The following is a 21722-nucleotide window of genomic DNA, read 5'->3' as shown; positions in this document are numbered from 1 at the left end:
ACCCTAACTTATGGGAAACAGAAGACACAACATGGGGCATGGGTACAAGTAGGGGCTGTAAATGCTCAAAATTCCAACCCAGTGGACACCTGGGAGAGATAAGTTATGAAATCCATTTCCGCGTGATTTACATATCATAAAGTGACATCGGAGTGAAGTTACCAATACAGGAGACTCTTAATCTCAATAAAGTATGAAAGCCTGACCAATTATTCACCACAGGCTTAATTTTAATACAGGAAATATATATGTGTTTCTTCCTGAACTAAGCACATCACTTTAATACATGACAGCCATTAAATGCAAAGAAGTCGCATAATTGCATTTTATGAGGATATTTTACAAGCGACTACACGGCACTAAGCTTTCCACTTCTCGGATGACATCTGAAACCATGGGAACAAAATCCCATTAGTTTTTGACTGTCATCAGCGTAAGATAAAATTTCAACATTTTCACGGTACTCAGTATTTGCTGGACGTCCTGCGGAGTTCCTGGGTTTCTTTTATTTTGTTTTGGTTGATTTAGCTGGCACAGGCCGAAATGGAAGATCAACTGAGAGTGATCGCCAAACTGAGTGGCGAATAATCTTTGCACATTTATCAAGTTGTAATCGATGCTTGGTTACAAGCAAATAATACAGAAAATAACTGACAGTGACGGTAGGAATTATAACAAAATTTGTTCAGGTGACCCATGGGCTGAACTTACTGAGCAGACATGATGTGGGGGGGGTTGCCAGGAGAATCAAGTGGAGGTACCCGTGTCCGATTCCCAGCATCAGGAAAACTGCCTCCAGTTAAGTTGGGGAGGGGAAGGGCCCGATGTGAATTGCTACCCGCTGAAGGCAGGATGTCAATTAGGCTCATAAATAGCCACTTAAAGCCAGTCATCCCCCAGCCCAATGGAGTTTAGTGGTGGCTCAGGGATTTAATGGGACCTCCAAGGGTCTCCCGTGGCTCCCGAAGGTGGCCGAGCAAACCCGAGGTGGTGTGGGGGCTGGGGGTGTGGGCGGCTTGTTGGGAGGTTCCCTCTTTGACAGGCACTAGATGATCATCGATTGAGGGACCCAGCCTCAGGAAGTTGAGTTGGTGGGAGAGTGGGGGGTGGGGGTTGGCAGTGAACTGTGCTGCTGACAGCTGCCCTTGTCTCCAACCCCCTGCCCCACCCTCCCCCATTCCAAGCAGCACCCTCCCCGCGACCCCCATCCTGGCCCACTTGCCTGTCTCCAGGATCCAGTGTCGGCCATCTGGGTAGGCCTTGGAGCATTATCGGCAGCAGCCGCCATTCCCAATGTTGCTGCCAGCCTCTGATTGATCAGCAGCTCCCTGCGGCCTTCCTGTCCTCTGAGGTCCTTGGTCGCATAGGATGCATGACGATGGCCAATTTGAATACCTTAAACTCTCCCATAGAAGTGATGTGGGGCTCGCACCAGTTCTCTGCCTGGTGGGGGGAAGCTCACGTTGCTGGAACTTAATTCTGCCCCATGTTTTTTTTTGGTGTAATTTAAAGCCAGGCCGCATCAGCCCAATACTAGCGAGCATGGTATACAATCCTCCTCTTCAGGATCTAAGGCTTGTTTCATACATGATATTTGGAAAATAGGATTTCAAGCTGCCCCTGGTCTTGTGGCTAAAGGCATCACCTGATCACTGTTCAGCCATACAGGCCAGCAAGTTTCCAACCGGTGGCCAACTAGCTCACTTTAGTGGGGACCTGGAGTGGTGGCCCCAATTGTCCTCAGTACTCCTGCACAAAGGAAGGAAACTTCAGCCATTTCCTCACTTCTACTGCAATCTGACAGACTCTACTAGAAGATGCACCTTAAGTGAAGACATGGTTGAATTTGGCTGTGAAGCCCCCACAGCCAAATAGTCATTCACTTGTCTTGGGATCACCCATGTAAAACCGCTGTTGGAGTGCGGGACAAATAGGTTTGCTGGGATCAGGGGAAGGAACCTTAGATTGGCCAGCACATTCAGGAGAACAAGTTTAAAAAATGATTCATTTTGAAAGGTTTCACAGTATTTGGAATGATACAACTGCATTCCTGCAGTACAGGAAAGGTTAAATTTCACTATATTCAGCGTATTCTGTTGGTTAATCCAGTTATTAGAGGTTTCTGTGACAGGGAGGATCCTATTGGTTGTAAACTTGCACAGCTTGAGAGCTTTTTAACAGAGACAAACGTTATTAATGAAGGGGTGAAGGTGATTGACTAGTTCATCATTTAAAGGCCAGGTATGTAGTTCCTGATAGTGGTTGGCCAGGATTTGTTTAGCCTGCCTGTTGTGTATATTTGCACTGCCTGGATGCTGCTCGAATGTTTTTGGAGCGGACTGCTGAAGCACTGGAATGGCCCGTGAGTTACTCCTTCAAATTATACGTATCATGAGACTTTATCACTTTATTATGACCACTTTAACACAGGCCTCCCGAGAACTTGCTAAAGGATAAAATTACTGTTACTGTTACTGGATAATCAGAAGTGACTGCTTGGCATTTGTGGTAAATGGAGGCGTTCCCAGTGAATGTACGAGAGGTTTTTTTTTAAAAAAAGACATCTTTATATTACCTGAACGCAACTGATGAAGAAAGGACCTTATTCGGTATTGCAGACACTTGAAAATGGGGTTGCCTGATTGGTAAAGGCGAGTGGTGTATTTAAGGGGAAGCTAGATAAGTACATCAGGGAGAAAGGAATTGAAAAATATGCTGATAGGATATGATGAAGTAAGACAGGAGGAGGCTTGTGTAAATATCAGCGTGGACCAGTTCAGCTCAATGATCTATCCTTGTGCTGTAAACTCTATGTAATTATTCTTCTGCTGCATTCAGGGTGCTGGCTTTAGTGATGTAAACGTGAGGACCTGGGTTCCATGCATTTGCCCTGGTTGTGGGGTTGGGATGGCAAGGGTGTTTATGGGGATGTTTACTGGACCCCTAGAACACCTATAGTAGGTCAGTGTTTTGAGCACAGAAGTGCCAGGGTGAGGGGGCTGCTTATGAAAATGGAAAGAAACACAAATATAGAAGTTTATTCGCAGTTTATCTGACATAAGCTAGCCTAAAATAAAAAGTTGTGTTTTATTAAAATATAGCTTATGTTTAGTATTTTTTCTATCCCAGTGGTGTACGATGAGAGCCTCCATAATGAAGGATTATTTTAGACTATTTTGCAATCTGACAGAGTAGCCCCCCCCACCTTTCAGAAATCTGGCATTTTTATTCATTTACTTAGCCCTACTTTTAAAAGGTTCATCCGTCAATGATCTTAGAGGGGTTGTACCTTTACTTTTCCCCATATTTTTTTTCAAAATGTAACTATCCCTTTAAGGGCAATGACAACATATGAAAATATGCATTAGGAGCAGGAGTAGGCCATTTGGCCCTTCAAGCCTGCTTCGCCATTTGATAAGATCTTGGCTGATCTGATTGTGGCCTCAACTTCACTTTCCGGCTTACCCCCTGTACCTTTTGGCTCCCTTGTCAATCAAGAATCTTTCTAACTTAGCCTTAAAAATATTCAATGACCCAGCCTCCACTGCTCTCTGGGGAAGAGAATTCCACAGACTAACAACCTTCTAGGAGGAAAAGTTTCCCCTCATCATCATCTTAAATGGGAGACCCCTCATTTTTAAATGGTGTCCCCCAGTTCTTATGCCTCCTATAGGGGGAAATATCCTTTTAGCATCCACCCTGTCAAGTCCCCTCACGATCGTTTTTCCCTGAGAGATCGCACTCATCTCCCTGAGGCTAAGTGCTGCCTCAGGGAGATTGGCTCCACAATAAAAAATCTTAAAAACAGAAAAAAATATTTCCCTGACATGTCCCCTCATGTGACACTGTCACATGAGTTGGGACATGTCCATCACTTTTAAATACACTATTATTAAATTTTTAAAAACCTACATGAAACCTCATCCCGCCCGTGGACGAGGTTTCATGCTTTTTCCAATGCCCGCCAGGGCTCCCGGCCTGCCCGCCAACCTTAAGGCTGGACATGCAGGTCCACTAATTACTTTAGTTACATTGTCAATGGCTTCAATAGGCTGAGCCCCCGCCGACCTGAAAATTGAAATGAGGTGGGGTGACATCAAGAGTTCCACCCGCTCGTTGACCGGGAAATCCTGGCCTATATGTTTCAATAAAATCACCTCCCATTCTTCTAAACTCCAGTGGATATAGGCCTAACCTGTCCAACCTTTCCTCATAAGATAATTCCCCCATCCCACGAATCAGGTGTGAGCCTCTGAACTGCTTCTAATGTAATTATGTCCTTTCTTAAGTAAAGAAACCAAAACCATGCACAGTACTCCAGACGTGGTCTCATCAATGCCTGTACAGCTGTTGCAAAATGTCCCTACTTTTATTAGAGCAAAATACTGCAGGTGCTGGAAATCTGAAATAAAAGCAGAAAATGCTGGAAAAACTCAGCAGGTTGGCAGCATCAGTGGAGAGAGAAACAGAGTTAACGTTTCGAGTCCATATGACTCTACTTCAAAGCTGAAGAAGAATCATACAGACTTGAAACATTAACTCCGTTTCTTTTATATTACATTCCTCTTGCAATAAATGACAACATCCATTTGCCTTCCTAATCACTTGCTGCACCTACAAACTAACTTTTTGTGATTCATGTACCGGACAATTAATCAATTAGACAAGCAGTAAGTCTTTTGTTTAATTGTTAATGGTTTCCAAATCACATCCTTTCCTGTGATGAAAGCTGATCAGAACTGCATGTCTTCACCCCTCCAGTTCTTCTCCCTTCTTCCCTATTTGACATTGACACCTTATTCAGCCAGTGCTAAATGGGCATCATTTGTCCTTTGGTCCCTCACCCTAGTAGTCGTTGTTCATGCATGAGGCTCAACAGCAAATTGTGACAGACAATTTCAAACAAGGGCAGCCATAGCTGAAGCTGACCCTGCCCACATCCAGATTAACACTTGTATTTCCGACAGAGATCATCATCAGGGGCAGGAACGCTGCATAATTCAGTCATCTCTACAACCCGAAAATACTGAGGTTAGTTGTAGTTCTAATTACCGTGTCCCAGTCATTTCCCAGCGTGGACCCATTATTAGACATGGGCTTTCCTGCTGTGTCTAGCTCAGCAACTCATTTAAAAATCATCTACTGTTGAAGCCTTCCATCGGGAGCCCTTCTTCTCCAGTTCTCAACATTGATTTTCACATTTTGTTGTGGTGTGGAGTTTCTTTGCAGACAGGACTGCTGCAATCCCTCTGACCTGGCTGGGTCCATAAGACCATAAGACAAAGGAGCAGAAATTAGGCAATTCAGCCCATTGAGTCTGCTCCGCCATTCAATCATGGCTGATAAGTTTCTCAACCCCATTCTCCCGTCTTCTCCCCGTAACCTTTGATCCCCTTACCAATCAAGAACCTATCTATCTCGGTTTTAAATACACTCAATGACCTGGCCTTCACAGCCTTCTGTGGCAATGAATCCCATAGGTTCACCACTCTCTGGCTAAAGAAGTTTCTCCTCATCTCTGTTCTAAAAGGTCTTCTCTTTACTCTGAGGCTGTGCCCTCGGGTCCTAGTCTCTCCTACTAATGGAAACATCTTCCCCGTGTCCACTCTATCCAGGCCTTTCAGTATTCTGTAAGTTTCAATCAGATCCCCCCCCATCCTTCTAAACTCCATCAAGTATAGACCCAGAGTCCTCAAACGTTCCTCATATGTAAAGCCTTTCATTCCTGGGATCGTTCTCTTGAACCTCCTCTGGACCCTCTCCAGGGCCAGCACATCCTTCCTGAGATACGGGGCCCAAAATTGCTCACAATATTCTAAATGTGGTCTGACCAGAGCCTCATAAAGCCTCAGCAGCACATCCCTGCTTTAGTATTCTAGTCCTCTCGAAATAAATGCCAACATTGCATTTGCCTTCCTAATTACCGACTCAACCTGCAAGTTAACCTTAAGAGAATCCTGGACTAGGGCTCCCAAGTCCCTTTGCACTCCAGATTTCTGAATTCTCTCCCCATTTAGAAAATAGTCTATGCCTCTATTCTTCCTACCAAAGTGCATGACCTCACACTTCCCCACATTGTATTCCATCTGCCACTTTTTTGCCCATTCTCCTAACCTGTCCAAATCCTTCTGCAACCTCCCCGCCTCCTCAATACTACCTGTCCCTCCACCTATCTTTGTATCATCTGCAAACTTAGCCAGGATGCCCTCAGTTCCTTTATCTAGATCATTAATATATAAAGTGAAAAGTTGTGGTCCCAACACTGACCCCTGCGGAACCCCACTAGTCACCGGCCGCCATCCTGAGAAGGACCCCCTTATCCCCATTCTCTGCTTCCTGCCAGACAGCCAATCTTCTATCCATGCTAGTACCTTGCCTCTAACACCATGGGCTCTTATCTTACTGAGCAGCCTCCTGTGCGGCACGTTGTTAAAGGCCTTCTGGAAGTCCAAGTAGATAACATCCATTGGCTCTCCTTTGTCTAACCTACTCGTTACCTCCTCAAAGAATTCTAACAGATTTGTCAGGCATGACCTCCCCTTGATGAAACCATGCTGACTTTGCCCTATTTTACTATGCACTTACAAGTATTCTGAAATCTCATCCTTAATAATGGACTCTAAAATCTTACCAACAACCGAGGTCAGGCTAATCGGCCGGTAATTTCCCGTCTTTTGCCTCGCTCCCTTCTTAAACAGGGGGGTTACATTAGCGATTTTCCAGTCCTCTGGGACGCTCCCTGACTTGAGTGATTCCTGAAAGATCACCACTAACACCTGCACTATCTCTTCAGCTATCTCCTTCAGAAGGGTCCCAGGAACTGGAATGAAATTATTCAAACTTAACCCGCACTCTCCCCAAAGATACTAGCATATTGTCTGTAATGTGTACAGGGCCTTAATAATAACCTAAGTGTGTGAGTGTACCGGAAGGACCATGTGACAACACTATACTGTAGCTTCACCTAATGTAATGTCTTCTTCTCTGAAGTAAAAGAAAAGATGCGAGATTCCGTTGAATTTTATTTATGTGGTTTTTGGTGGTTTCTCAATCCAAGAAGCACAGCCATGATTAAAATGTTGACAGTTAGATATTATTAATATTTCTAGTCTTTGAAGCAGAAGACAAGGAAAGAGTGAACCAAAATGAGTGCCACAAAATTGGGAAAAAAAAAACTCCTGCCCTTCCTCCTCCCCATGTCTACATTGTTTGTCCCCGTGATTTATTCTGCCCTGTTTATTTTCAGGCCCGTGTTGAGGAGCTGGAAGAGGAGCTGGAGGCCGAAAGAACCATGAGAGCCAAGGTGGGTGATGTCATGGACTTTATGTATCTTTTGAATATGAAGTAATTAGAGCAAATGATCTGTAAGTTGACATTTCTTTAAAAGTGGGTAACTGTATATTCACTGCCCTGCAAGCCAAACTTCCTCCAATGATATTTATGTAGCAGTAGAACCTCTTTCTGTAATAGATATCACATAAAACCAGAAATATTTTTGGTTTTATGTCACATTAGAAAAACCTTGCCAAATGTCTCACTAATGAGTTGAACTGTTCGGTACAGCATTGGGCCACGCTGACAAGAAAGGCCCCAGTCCATCATCAGTCTGCTCTAAGCCAGCTGCTATCAACAGAGGTAATGGTAGAGGAAAAATTAATTCTGTCTGTTTTTTTCTGCTATTGGAAGTTTGTTCCTGTAGCCCTGCAATTTTTTTTCCCCTTCAGGTGCTTAGACACTTCTCTTTTGAAAGCCGCGATCGAATCTGCCTCCGCTCGAATCTCGAGCAGTGCATTCCAGATCCCACCCACTCACTGAGGAAATGAAGCTTTTCCTCATGCTGCCTTTGGTTGTTTTGTCAATCACTTTAAGCCTGTGTGCTCTGTGATGAGGAAGGCAAATGGTTTTCGACCCTTCTGCCAATTGGAACAATTGCCGTCTGTTGAGACCCCTCGTGATTTTGAATACCTGTATCAAATCTTCTCTCAACCTTCTCTTCTGCAAGGGAAATAATGCCAGGCTCTCCAATCTATCCAAGTAATTGATGTGCTTCATCCCTGGAACCACTCTAAATTAACAATCTTCCCACTCCAAAGATTTGAACAAGTAATCCAGATTAACACCGATGCAGTTCTGAAGGAATACTGCACTGTTGTCAGCGCTGACCTTTGGAGGAGATGTTAAACCAAAGTTCTGTCTGCCCTGACAGATGGACATAAAAGATCCCAGGCACTATTCAACTAAGAGTTGGCAGTTCTCCCCAATTTCCTAGCTAATATTTATCCCTTCATCAAAAAAATCAACATCAAAACAGATTATATGGTCATTATCTGTCTGTCATTTCTGGGACCTTGCTATGTGCAAATTGGCTGCAATTTTTCCAATACTACAAGAGTAACTGCACATCAAAAGCAGTACTTACTTGGCTGTAATGCGCTTTGGGATATCCTGAGGTTGTGAAAGGCATATAAATAGAAGATCTTTCTTTCTATTAGGGCAGTGCTAGCCACTACATTGTTGCATCCCTTGCGTTGTTCTAACCTGAATTACTGTGACTGGAGGATTTTTCATGTCCTTGGGCCACACTTGCATGCATATGAAGAAAAGTGAAACCATTGGTTTGTTTTGCAAAAGGTGATCGTTATTTCCCTGCATTACAGGAGTTAACTACATTTCAAAAGTACATAATTGGCTTTGAAGCGCTTTGGGACATCCTGAGGTTGTAAAACATGCTGTATAAATAGCAGTTCTTTCTTTAGCAGCATTTCAGTAGCTAAGACAGGTTTCTGGCCTCTGGCAGCCACTCTGTTGAAGTGCGCCCAGCTGAATTTGGGAATCCAAATTGAAAGCTGTTTAAAGATATGTTTTTACATTTGGAAACGCTTTCACTGGAAGCATTTCCACAATGTCCCTAACACTTCTACTGTTGGGATTTCTTCCTGTATGGCAGAATTTAGAGCACAAATGGGATCACTGAAGCAACCACTTGAGGTCACTCTCACTCAGTTACTCAAATGTCACCTTTGGGACAAAGTCATACGGGCGAATAATGTGCAAAACAGTCCCCGAGGCCTTAGCCAGACTAAAATGGTGGCTCAGGACATCCATCATTGCCACCAGCACCCTGGTTAGGTTGCCACAGTTGCTGATTCACCTCCAGCAAGGCTGGGAGAAATCATCCCTTGCTGGTCTGGGTGGTAGAAGTACTTTTGCCTCCAGGCTGCCTTTGGAGGCAGTGCTGCCATTTAAATCCTGCAGAAGACCAAGCAACTGACCCTTATTACACCAGTCAAGGTTTCTGATAATGAATGAAACAAGCTGCAATCTTATCTGATGATTCCTAATGAAAAGAGATTACATTTACATATAAAGGTGCGAGAAGAATTTTGTTTGATTTATTCGAATTGCATAGAATTTGCAGCACAGAAACAGCCCCAAATAGTTTCTTCCAGTGTTTATGCTCCACACAAGCCTCCTTCCGCCCTACTTCATCCAACCCTGTCAGTGCATCCTTCCATTCCTTTCTCGCTCATGCACTTATTCCCCCTCATAAAATACCGTCGAAAATAAGTGAATGCTTATTGAAGGCAATTCTAACATGACACTTGCATTTAGCATATCAAGCCATCTCAAAGTACTCCACAAGTGAATCCTTTTGGCAGTATATTAACTGTTATGAAAGCAAGATAGCAACGTCTATCATGTCATAAATTTACAGTAAAGAATATGCAAGGCACTTAAAGAATTCCACCATCCATACATTTCTGGTTTTGGAAGGGCTTTGCAGCTGTTGCTTTCGAGATTTGATTGCTATGCACTTGTTAAGCTCCGAAGGTTTGTTTGAATCAAGATTTAACCTGACCTAGGGACATTTTGTGGCATGTTTTATGTAGCAGGGTAGCTCCCACTGTGAGTATCGTTAATATGATGAGGCTGCTGGCCTTGCAGAATTGCACCATTTATATTATAGGGGTGCACCCAGTGCACTGGCAACAATGGAACTGTTGTGCATGCCGGAGATTTGGACAGGGGTAGTCGTTCAAAACTTGCGATTGCTTACTTAAAATCATCACGTGTACAATTGTTCAGAAGCCGCTTTTGTGATGTGAACATTCTGGCTGCAGACCTTCCCAGGTGTTGTGGGGAGGTTTGCAGTTGTCAGAAATGTGGCTTTTATAATCCTGACATGCATGAAAATGCAGCTTGTTTACATCCTCAGGCCTAACCATTGACATTTGGCAGCAGTTTTACTGTGCCTAATGGGGCGTACATATCCTGTCCTGCATCTCCTGGGCCACTGAAGCAACATGGTCTCTATAGCGACACCACCATTGAAAAAATGTTGAACAGCTTATGCCTATGCCCATCACAGTTTAGAAGAATGAGGGCTGATCTTATTGAAACATATAAGATCCTGAGGGGACTTGATAGGGTGGATACCGGAGGATCTTTCCTCTTGTGGGGGAGACTAAAACTAGGGGACACAATTTAAAAATAAGAGGACTCCCTTTTAATACAGAGATGAGGAGAATTTTTTTCTCCCACAGGGTCGTTGGTGTGTTGAATCCGCTTCCTCAGAAAGTAGTAGTGGCTGGTTCATTGAATTTATTCAAGGCAGAGTTAGACAGATTATTGTGAGACAAGGGTTTTGGGGGGCAGACAGAAAAGTGGAGCTGAGACCATAACCAGATCAACCGTTATCTTATTGAATAGTGGAGCAGGCTCAAAGGGCCAAATGGCCTACTCCTGCTCCTATGTTCTTATGGAGGTACAGTAATATGTAATATAAATTAGTCTCTGCTGATGTTTCTGAATGTGCACAATATGAGTTCTTTTGAACTATGGCTGGTTGAATTGTTTCAGTTGTTTATGGAAAAGCAGCAGTTTTGAATCTTAATTCCATTTCTAGCCCTTTATTCACATGACAAGACTCGACAATGTTGGACATCTGCTTTGACAGAAACCAAAAAAATGGACACGTCTCCAAAATATCTTGTTAGGTGTGAAATTCAATCAGATTGAAGTTGATTCATTCTTTAGTAGGCCAAGTGTACCTTGATTCAGTCCTGAAAGCGGAGTTAATTGGAATAGAATTCCTCACTATCTCACTCTGGATCCTTTACCTTTGATTTCTGGTGTGTAGTATCTCCAACACATTCCACAGTTTAATTACAACAATAGATCAGTGCCCCTGACAGAACTGGCCTCTGAAATAGGTTGGGCATAGACAGGAAATATTTATCACCTAACATGCTACTTGAAAAGGTACCCCCGGGCCAGTTGTACCCTGGAGCTAAAATCAAGGCTTCTTTCATGTTGCTCAATTTGTCATGATCCAAGTGATCGTCTTTAATCTGCTGGTGTAGTGCTGAGGTGAGAAGCACAGGTTTTGACAAGAGAGAAATTACCTACGATATATTTGTTACAGTTCTAACAGGTGTTTGCAGAAGGGATGGAATTTCTGTTACTTCTGCCTTATTATTGCCTCAAATTTATGATTGTTTTAAGTAGCAGACTACATTTTTAAAGAACAGTTTCGCCCAAACCTTCTCCTCTTTCCAGTGGGAGATACCGGGCACAACATTACTAGCTTATTGCCAAATCTGAAATCAAGCAGTTCTGCCAAGATGCATTTAGACTGACAGAACCATAATTCAGAGCCAACTTAAAAAGTAAATTATATTGCAAAGTGCCTGAAAATTGCAAGTTTGTTATATTGTGCCAAGAGCCTTCACTGATAGATAAATGTGAAATATATATTCACTGCATACATTCACTTGGTAGGTTTAAGAAGACAGCTCACCCCAACCATTCAAGGGAATTAAGGGTGTGCAACAGACATCCACATCCCATGGAAGTATTAAAAAAAAGTGGGGGGGAAATTCCTTAAACTGGCTACAGTGTTTCTTTTGTCTCCTCTGAAGTTAACACTACAAGCTGTGTATGAGGGCAATGTGCACAACTGCATCGTCTAATAGCATCGCTGAGCTCAGTAACATTGTTTTGCCTTCATATAAGAAAGACTTGCATTTATATAACAATTGTCATGTCCATAAAACATGAAAAAGATCATATACTGTATACATCAAACCTTACTTTCTGCTAATTTAAAATGGACTTTGCTGGACCAAAAACATGGCTGCCACAGGTCACGTGATTTGCAAGTTGGCTACACTTCTGGAAGCTTCCAACTTCCAGTAATTACAGGACAAAGATCAACCCTCATCTTTCTGGACTCTCACACCTATCATTATGTGGGCCCATTACATTCAAGGAAACAAGGGAGCAGCAGCCAGCCTGCCTCCCCAGCCTGGACTTGTATTAGAGAGCCATTGAAACATGTTATACCTGTGGAGACACTAATAGCCAACATCTACCTCCTAAGATGAGCAATAGATTTTGACAGACACAAAAACTGATTGTTCACCTGAAACTGACTCATCAATGGGCAACATCACATGACCTAAGATCCTCTGGCCTTTGAACAGTTTTAATGTTACATTCCTGAACTCCCAGAGCAGTCTGCTGTTAACATCCAGCCTGTCAACATCAAAGCCAGACTCCAGGCTGACAACAAAGTCTGCCTCAAGTCTAAACCCCCTCAAAGCCTGGTTCTCTGCCATCGCCTGTCGAGTGGACCAAGTCTCTGGACACCAACCTCATGTTGCTGTTTAATCACCAATTTTAAAGGAATTTTGTAACCCCTGCTTTCAGCTAGCTGAACTTGCCTGAACTTTAACTACTATGTGAAGGAGCCCTCACTGGACTCTGACATTCATGTAAATTAATATTCATATCTTTGGTTTTATTTTTTGTTTTAAGCTATCCCTCATTGGAAAACTCTTTCTTTCCTATCTCCTTGTATGCTTGTGTGTGGTGTTTGGGGTTGTGACCATCTCCCGGGTTTGAATGTATGAATAAACAATACGTCTAATTTAATCCCAAAGAGAGTTTGCTGCGAGTCACCTTAAAATTGACTTCATAAACAGAGGGTTTGGGGAAACATGCCATAGCCTATTTCAAAAATTAAAACAGCTCTGCTTATAGGATGGCATAAAGGAGTTGAGTTTTCCTCTCTCCCCTGGCCCTAGCACAATTTTCCCAAAGAACTGTACAACCTATACAGTACTCGTGAGAAGTACAGCCCCTACTGTAATGTAGGAATTATACACAGCAATGTCCCACAAAAGAAAAGCAATGGGATGATGACCACACAAACTGCTTTTGGTGGTTTGGTTGATGGATAAATATTTGTCAGGACACCAGGGATAACTCCCTTGCTGTTCTTTGAATGAGTCTCCTGCATCTACCTGAGCTATACACAGCAAGACCTGGACAATATTCAGGCTTGGGCTGCTAAGTGGCAAGCAACATTCGCACCACATGTGCCAGGCAATGACCATCCCCAACAAGAGAAAATCTAACCAGCTCCCCTTGACATTCAATGGATTACCATCACTGAATCCCCCTCTATCAACATCCTGGGGGTTACCATTAACCAGAAACTGAACTGGACTAGCCATATAAATACTTTGGTTACAAGAGCAGGTCAGAGGCTAGGAAATTCTGCAGAGAATAACTCACCTCCTGACTCCCCAAAACCTGTCCACAATCTACCAGGCACATGTCAGGATGATGGAATACGTGGATGAGTGCAGCTCCAACAACACTCAAGAAGCTTGACACCATCCAGGACAAAGCAGCCCGATTGATTGGCACCCCATCCCCCATCTTAAACATTCACTCCCACCACCACCGATGCAGAGTAGCAGCAGTGTGCACCATCTACAAGATGCACTGCAGCAACTCACAAAGACTCCTTCGACAGCACCTTCCAAACCCGTGACCTCTACCACCTAGGAGGACAAGGGCGGCAGGAGTATGGGAACACCACCACCTTTCAGTTCCCCTCCATACCACACACCATCCTGACGTGGAACTATATCGTCGTTCCTTCAGTGTTGCTAGGTCAAAATCCTGGAACTCCCTAACAGCACTATGGGTGTATCTACGTACATGGACTGCAGCAGTCAAGAAGGCAGCTCACCTCTACGTTCTTGAGTGCAGTTAGGGATGGGCAACAAATGCTGGCCTAGCCAACAATGCTCACATCCTGTGATAGAATAAATTTTTTTAAAGTTTCCACCTTGGATCCCATTCCAGTCTATGGTTATGGGGCTACTTTGAATAATTTTAAACATAGAAGATCAGGGGGTTATCTCGTTGAGGTCTTTACAACGATTAAAAGATTTGATAGGGTGAATAAAGAGAAGCTATTTCCTCTGGTGTGGAGGTTCAGAACAAGGGCTACAGCTTTAACATAGAGTTAAGTCATTCAGGGGTGATGTCAGGAAGCACTTCTTTATACAAAGGATAGTGGAAATCTGGACTGCTTTCTCACAAAAGTCCTGTGAGGCTTGGAGTCGATGAAAAAATTCAAAATTAAGATTGATTGATTTTTATTAGACTAGGTTAGAGCAAAGAGGGGTTTTGGAGTTAAGATACAGAGCCGCCGCGATCTAATTGAATGTTTGAACAGGCTTGTAGGAATGAAGGGCCTACTGTTGTTCTTATGTTTAGTCACTTAGGGAAAAGTGGAAATTGCTATTAGGAGTTAGAGTTATCAGCCACCCTAACATTACCAAAACTATGCAGTATTTTAAAGCAAGCCCATGTGTAACTGTCTCTTCAGTGCTCCCATTTATAGACTTAAAAGGGTTCTCCGGTACTCTGCTGACACGTCTGGAGTATTTGTCAAAATGATTTGTGTCTAAGGGAAGCAAATATCTGAAACTCTGAGCAGGCAAGCCATTAGCTAACTGATAGTGCCACACTTTGTTCACAGCAAGAAAAGTGAGACTACATCTGACAAGTTCAAGCATCACACTACATGAGAAGTACCTTCCACCTTGTGTGGCTTCTGGCAAGAACTGACAGATGCTTAGAAACAAGCTAGGTGGCATACCAGCAGCAAGCACTACTGCTCCAATCTGAATGCAAAGAGAAATCAGCGCATTAGGGCTGTTTTCCGAATCTGACCTGGATCCCAGGGCTGTTCCTTCTCCTGTGTGAGACATTGCCAGAAGACACCAATCAGTAGTATGTGGTCTATTGAATGGAGAGATAAGATAAGTGTAGTCATCAAAATTCATTCAACGACAAAGTACTCCAGGTCCAATTTTCCCATTCTTTTCCCATAGTTCTGCCTTTACTGATGGTGACGTAGTTCTTCGAGTGTCAGTTCTTAGATGCGCCTTTCTCTGTAGCTGGCGGTGCGAGATTGTCATGTTTCCTGTCTGATGCTATATCCTCTCGGGCTGAGCTTGGGGGCTGGGGGATAATTTTTGCCATGGGCAATAGTGTTAAATTTGGGTAAAAGTGAGTCACTTTACACAATTGCACAAGGTCAAAATCTATCCAAGTGCACAATGCCTCTGCTGTCTGACTGGTGAAACAAGTTGGCAGGGAGTGAAATTGGATTTCAATGGTGGTGTGAAGCATGTGATAGTGAAGGGGCATTCTGTTTAACACCTCCCCCAATTTTCTTTGCCGTCAGTGTAAAACGAGCGTAAAAAGTGGTTCCCCATTTTCTAAACCCAGTTTTGCACTCAACGGGCTGAGTTTTACATCCCACGGTCAGGCGGGCGCGCACCCGGCCCGATCGAGCGTAAAACCATGTGAGAAGACGTTGGGCGAGCATCCCAATGTCATCACACTTTCGCTCGCTATTTCACTCAGCGGGAGCATGCCTGCCAACAACTAAGAAGGCAATTAAGCCCATTAGCAGCGTCATTGTCTCCGATTTTTCGTGGCCCGTCTAACATTATGGTTGGCGGACGGGCAAGTTAGCCAGGTGGCCTTTGCATTTTTCATCAAACCTCATCCAAGAGCAGGATGAAATTTCCATTATGAAATAAAATAAAAATAAATATCAGCGGGCAGCGGTTTTATCAGTTATATTTTCCGGTGATTGATTGTGATGCATGGACATTTTTCCCCAGCTTATAATTCCTTTATTTGATGAATTTTCAGGCCTGCAGCCCCCTAAGGCAGCTGTCTGCCCTCAGGGAGCTTTCTCGCAGAGCTCACCCACGCCCACAGTAACATCATCGCACCCCCCACCTCACACCCCCGTCCCTGCCCCCACACCAACAGTGCTGAGCATTTCAGCGCACGTTTCACGTTGACTGGCCGTTCATGGGCCGGCCAGCGTGATGTTGCGACTGGGGGCCAATCACCATAGGCGGTCCATTTCCCGACTCGTCCCTGGCCTGCTGATCGGGCGCGCCCGCCAAAGGTAAAATTCAGGCTAATATTTCCCTTAATCAGCTGCACCCCGTAATGTAAGCAAGGACAGGTTCCAGGAACCAGCACTGAAACGTAGCTCCATTATTTTCTGGTGGAGCTAAGAGAGGCAGTTTTATTGATGTAAACACAAGGTGCTGGTCTGCAGTATTTGGCTAAAGGGTTTCTCTACGAAAGTAGAACCCAAATCAGCTAAAGAGGCTCACTTCAGGGTGTGAGCATTTAAATAGGACAAAGGCATGTGGAACTTGGTCTCCTGAAACAAGGATCAGCATGTAGTGGGAGTACAACAACAACACCTTGTATTTATATTACACCTTTTAAAGTGATGAAATGCCCAACGCGATTCCCAGGAGCGTTATAAAACAAAGTATGACACCGAGGTGATAGCAGTTCAGGTGACCAAATGTTTGATCAAAGTAGGTTTGGGAGTGTCTTAAAAGAGGATAGTGAGGTAGAGAGACGGAGAAGCGTGGGGAGGGAATTCAAGAGTTTTGGGGCCTAGGCAATTGAAGGCACATCCACCAATGTTGTGCTGGAGTGATTAAAATCGAGGAGGCAGGAGAGGCCAGAACTAGACGAGCACAGATATCTTGGAGGATTGTGGGGCTGGAGGAGAATTCAGAGATGGGGAGGGGTGAGGCTATGGAGGGATTGAAAACAAGGATGAGAATTTTAGAATCAAGATGTTACTTGACCGGGGGCCTATGTAGGTCAGCGAGCACAAGGTGATAGGGGACTGGACTTGCTGTGAGTTAAGATGCGGGCAGCAGAGTTTTTGATGACCTCAAGTTCACAGGTGGTAGAATGTGGGAGAGCAGCCAGGAGTGCTTTGGAACAGTCAAGTCTAGAGTAATGAAAGCATGAATGAGGGTTTCAGCAGCAAATGAACTGAGTTGGGTGATGTTATGGAAGTGGAAATAGGTAGTCTTGGTGATGGCACGAATATGAGGCCAGAAGCTCATCTTGGTATTAAATGTGATTGCAACCAAGGTTGCAAACAGACGGGTTTACTCTCAGTGTTGTCAGAGAGAGGGATGGTGTTGGTAGCTAGGGAACCGAGTTTGTAATGGAAACTGAAGACAGTGGCTTCAGTCTTCTAGATGTTGAAAAGTGAAAAAAATAGGAGGACCCTTATAAAGTAATTAATTGATTTTTCTCAGTTGCATCAATTGCCTAATTTGTGATTTGAGGAATGTACACTGTACCCCATGGTAGGCATTGGACATTTATAAGTTCTCCTAAAAACTCACATAAAAAGAAAAGATTTGTAATTATAAAGCGTCTTTCACAACTTTGGGATGTCCCAAAGAAAATGGAAAATGTTGTTGTTTTCTCTGCCAGTCACTGTTTAGTTGTACCTATTACTTGTATGCAGTCATTATTCCTTGGGATGCAGCTGTGGTGTTAATTTAATCCCTACTTCTTCAGAGCTCAAGATTCATCCACTGCAGGGTGCCCAGTGTGCCCCTCCCCACCCCCAACCTGACATTGTTGTCATCTTGTGCAAACCCAACCAATGAGTGTTGGCAAGGGCGTTCAGCTCTTGGAAGGCATCAAAGTGGAGACTGCATCTTCCATTATGGGTGACTGGTCAATAGTCAGGACCAAAACACAAACCGAGATTTTCTCCCTTGTCAGCCAGGAGCACTGAAGCCAGTAGTACCACCCCAAATGCCATCCTGGAAGAACAGCAACCAACTTTGTCCAGATGTATGATTGATTCTGAGACCCCCCGGTCTGAAAGGCTTAGCAGCTCACCGTGTGGTACATTAACTCACTGAGCAATCTGGGGAACTGATTAATGTTACTAGAGCGAGGCCAGGATTTGTTCTGGCATGTATTTCTTCTTGCTGAAAATAGTTAAGCAATCTAATTGAATTCCCTAAAATTTATGAGTTCTTTTTCAAAACAATACATTTAGTAAGTTAGCCTGGGGGAACGTCAGAAAGTGTTCTGTTTCGGCAATTATTCACCCAGCAACAAAATCTCATTCATCAGATAATTGGAGCATAAAGTGTTAGCTAGTGTCTGATCACGACTTAGGAGGTAAGTTTCTAAGTGTTCATTGGTGGTGAGGAATCTTGAGATCTTTTCCCTCCCTCCTACCCACCTCTATACATCAAATGATTACAAAGGCGCAATGTCCTCCATTTTCTAATATTTGGGATGGTAATGTTCCTCATTGCCACTGGGAGGTTGGGAGTCTGGAGATTGGGGCTCATGCATCAAGAGCGGGGGAGATCAGGGACTGGGATATTGGGGGTCAGGATGGAGCGGGCTGGGAAATCTGAGGGAGGTCAGGGGCTAGGAGATCGGAGTTCGGGGATTGGGGGTGCTGCTAAATCGAGGTCATAGATCAGGGACAGGGGAAGTTGTGGTCTCACCAATGCCCCGTATAACTGAAGTATAACATCCTTACTTTTATGTTTAATTGTAAATCCTCTTGTAATAAAGGATAGCATTCCATTAGCGTTCTTAATTACTGGCTGTACCTGTATACTATTTTTTGTGACTCATGCACTAGAACACCTAGATCCCTCTACGCTGTGGAATTCTGTAGCAGTTCTCCATTTAAGCAGTACTTTGCTTTTTTTATTCTCCCTGCCAAAGTGAACAACTTCTCATTTTCCTACATTATACTCCATCTGCCAGATTTTTGTCCTCTCACTCACCCTATCTATATCTGCAACTTCCTTATGACCTCTTCACAACGTACTTTTCTACCTATCTTTGTGTGGTCTACAAATTTAGCTATCATGCCTTCACTCCCCCTCATCTAAGTCATTGATATAAATTGTAAAAAGTTGAGGCCCCAGTACAGGCCCCTGCAGGAGTCCACGCGTCACATCCTGCCAATCAGAAAAAGACCCATTTATGCATACTCTCTGTTTTCTGCCAGCCAGCCAATCTTCTATCTATCCCTATACCATGAGCTTTTATTTTCCGCAATGACCTTTGGTTCATGGATTTTGTAAAAATGTCCGTTAAGTTTCAGCAAGATCCTCATACTGACTGTGATGAAGTTACACTGTACACTTCTGAGCTGCTGTGAAGTGGGATTCAGTGCGCAGCTACACAAGTGTCAGTATAATTCCAGGATCAGACCCCAACCTAACTGCAAAGGAGAGGTCTTTGGGAGAAGCCATTCCTTGGTGCTTGGGGTTTAGCCCTAGAGTGGCAGTTAGTCAGGTTTGAACATGCCCTAGTGGCCCATTCAACCTGCTGAGGTACATTGTAAACCTAAACAAAGTTTATTTGTAAAATTTTGAGAAGGTGGACACATGTACCTGAGGTCCAAAGATGATTCAGACTGTAGCAGCTGGCGCTGGAGTTCTAGACATGACAGGACCAGAGATCTCATCTGGTCCTTTACCCCTTCATCACTCCTTTACCCCCTTACTCGCCTAATTCCCTATTATCTCACCTCACCTGCCCATACCTTCCATATTCCACCTCATCCTCCCATAATCCCCATATCCTTACGCATCCCCCCCCCCGCCCCTTTACCCTCCCATATCCCCAGTGTCTGCTATAAACCAAACTCTCGAATTCTACAATAACATTGAGTCTTTGTGAAGCTCATAATTCTGTCAAAATAAACAAGCATTACTTGGATATGGATTTAACAGCATTACTTGGATATGGATTTAACAGCTTAACAATTTATAAATCTGCTAAAATGAACAAACTTCAATTCCCCTTGACAGCTTTGTCAATAACCCTTGCTATGAAAAATCCGTTAGTGGGTTTGGAAGTGAGACAAACGTTCATAATCAGGTTCTACTGAACAACTGTGCCAACATACCCTCCTGAGCTGAATCCACTAATGCCTTTGAATGCAACCAGAAGCTCAGCCATCTGTCAAAGCCAAACAGATGATTGAGCTGAACTTCAAGGAAAAAAATCAAAACAATCGGCACATTTCACACCATCATACCCAGACTTCAATTTTATACAATGCACAATATCACTTCATCCAGTGAACAATGCACTCTAATGCTTCTGAAGGCTTTTCCACCTTCCTAATGTTGTTCATTCCCTTGACAGCTTGCCAAATGTCAGAAGTGACAACCTGGCAACCACAGCATTTAGCAGTCACTTACTTTTTCAAAACAAAGCCCTCTCATCACTGAATTAAAAACATACGACTTATGTTACAGCATTTCATTATGACATGTGAAGTTGGGAGCATCTTTGTACTTGCCTTTCATATGGTGCCTGACTCCACATGGCTTATGACACCTCTGTGCTGGTGTGAATCATGTTGCCTTCCCAAACATGCCCAACTCCACCAAAATTGCCCGAAGGTCAGAAATTCCCACTTCCGCAATGGTGCCAGCAATGCAGGATGTCAACATGTGGGCTCATGACCCCCTGACCCCCCCCCCCCCCCCTCCCCCACCCCAATCCCATGCCTCTGAAAATGGACAATGTTGAGAATGGGGGGGTGGGGATCCCAGATGGGGTTCTGCCCGCATTTTTTAAGTCTGCCTGATGCACTTTGGACTAATGTTGGGACAGGAAAATCCAGCCAAAAGCACGGTATCATAGGAAGGGCTCAGTGACATTGTACCCATTGTACTTATTGTCACTGTGATATTGATCTTGTCTTGTCTTCTGTCACCCCATCTTTCCTCTCCACAAATAAGTAGAGGATATATTCTCTCCAGTGTTCCAGGAACCCAAACAGTCCTCAACAATTAAATGGCCTCCTGCATTACAAGGCCCTGTGCACAATCAATGCACAAGATGTCACATAGCTCAGATTCACCTGCTTAAATCAGTCATTTTAATGGTGTTCGATTTTATTCAGTTACTGTGTTAAATGCTATCACAATAAATTTTTTATGCTAGTGGAATAAAGTAGCTGGGGTTTAAGAAAATTAATTCCCTGATTAGGAGCTGAATGGTGTATAACAGGCCACATGCTATTGAATTCCTGACCGGCTCCCCTTCAAAGTATGATTCGGTAATCAGGCCACATCTGAATTTTCAACACCCGCGGCTTTGCTGTAATTTAACATAATCCTCACTTTATGGAAATTAAATCTCATCACCTCGTGTCTGGCTCTCAATCACATGCACCTCCTTGCCTCCCTTAGTCCTCTATCCTACAACTGACAGGCAGATTAAATCTAATCTTCCCATCAACTATTCACCAATTTCAGATCCACATGCATCAAGTCTTTTCGTCCCTGGTGTCTGGGCCCTTCCTCCTTAACCTGAGCTTTTCAACTTGAGAATGTCTGGCTGGCCCGCTGCATCCCCACGGCTGGGCTGGAAAATCACAGCCAAAGAAGCATCTCTTCACAAGTGCCCAGAAAAGCCCTGACCTATGAACCCTGAGTAAATCAAATGTGGTATTGAAACTAAAAATTTCAGCGTGTTAGTGTTTGCAGTTTAGGTCTCCATATTTA

General features: G+C 43.8%; 1 protein-coding gene across 8 annotated transcripts in view; it reads left to right on the top strand.

Annotated features, from left to right (window-relative positions):
• LOC144699643 (putative uncharacterized protein MYH16) overlaps positions 1-21722 on the top strand; it is a 298882-nt gene that overhangs the window by 191939 nt on the left and 85221 nt on the right. For all 8 annotated transcript variants that reach the window (XM_078570735.1, XM_078570736.1, XM_078570734.1 and 5 more), the window contains one exon: positions 7247-7303. In XM_078570735.1, coding sequence (XP_078426861.1) covers positions 7247-7303 — 57 coding nt within the window. The remainder of the gene's footprint in view (positions 1-7246; positions 7304-21722) is intronic.

This window comes from Cetorhinus maximus, chromosome 24 (genome assembly GCF_964194155.1).
Source record: "Cetorhinus maximus chromosome 24, sCetMax3.hap1.1, whole genome shotgun sequence".
In the NCBI taxonomy this organism is placed as follows: Eukaryota; Metazoa; Chordata; class Chondrichthyes; order Lamniformes; family Cetorhinidae; genus Cetorhinus; species Cetorhinus maximus.
Note: the sequence above shows the minus strand (reverse complement) of the source record. Positions and strands in the feature narration are given on the sequence as shown.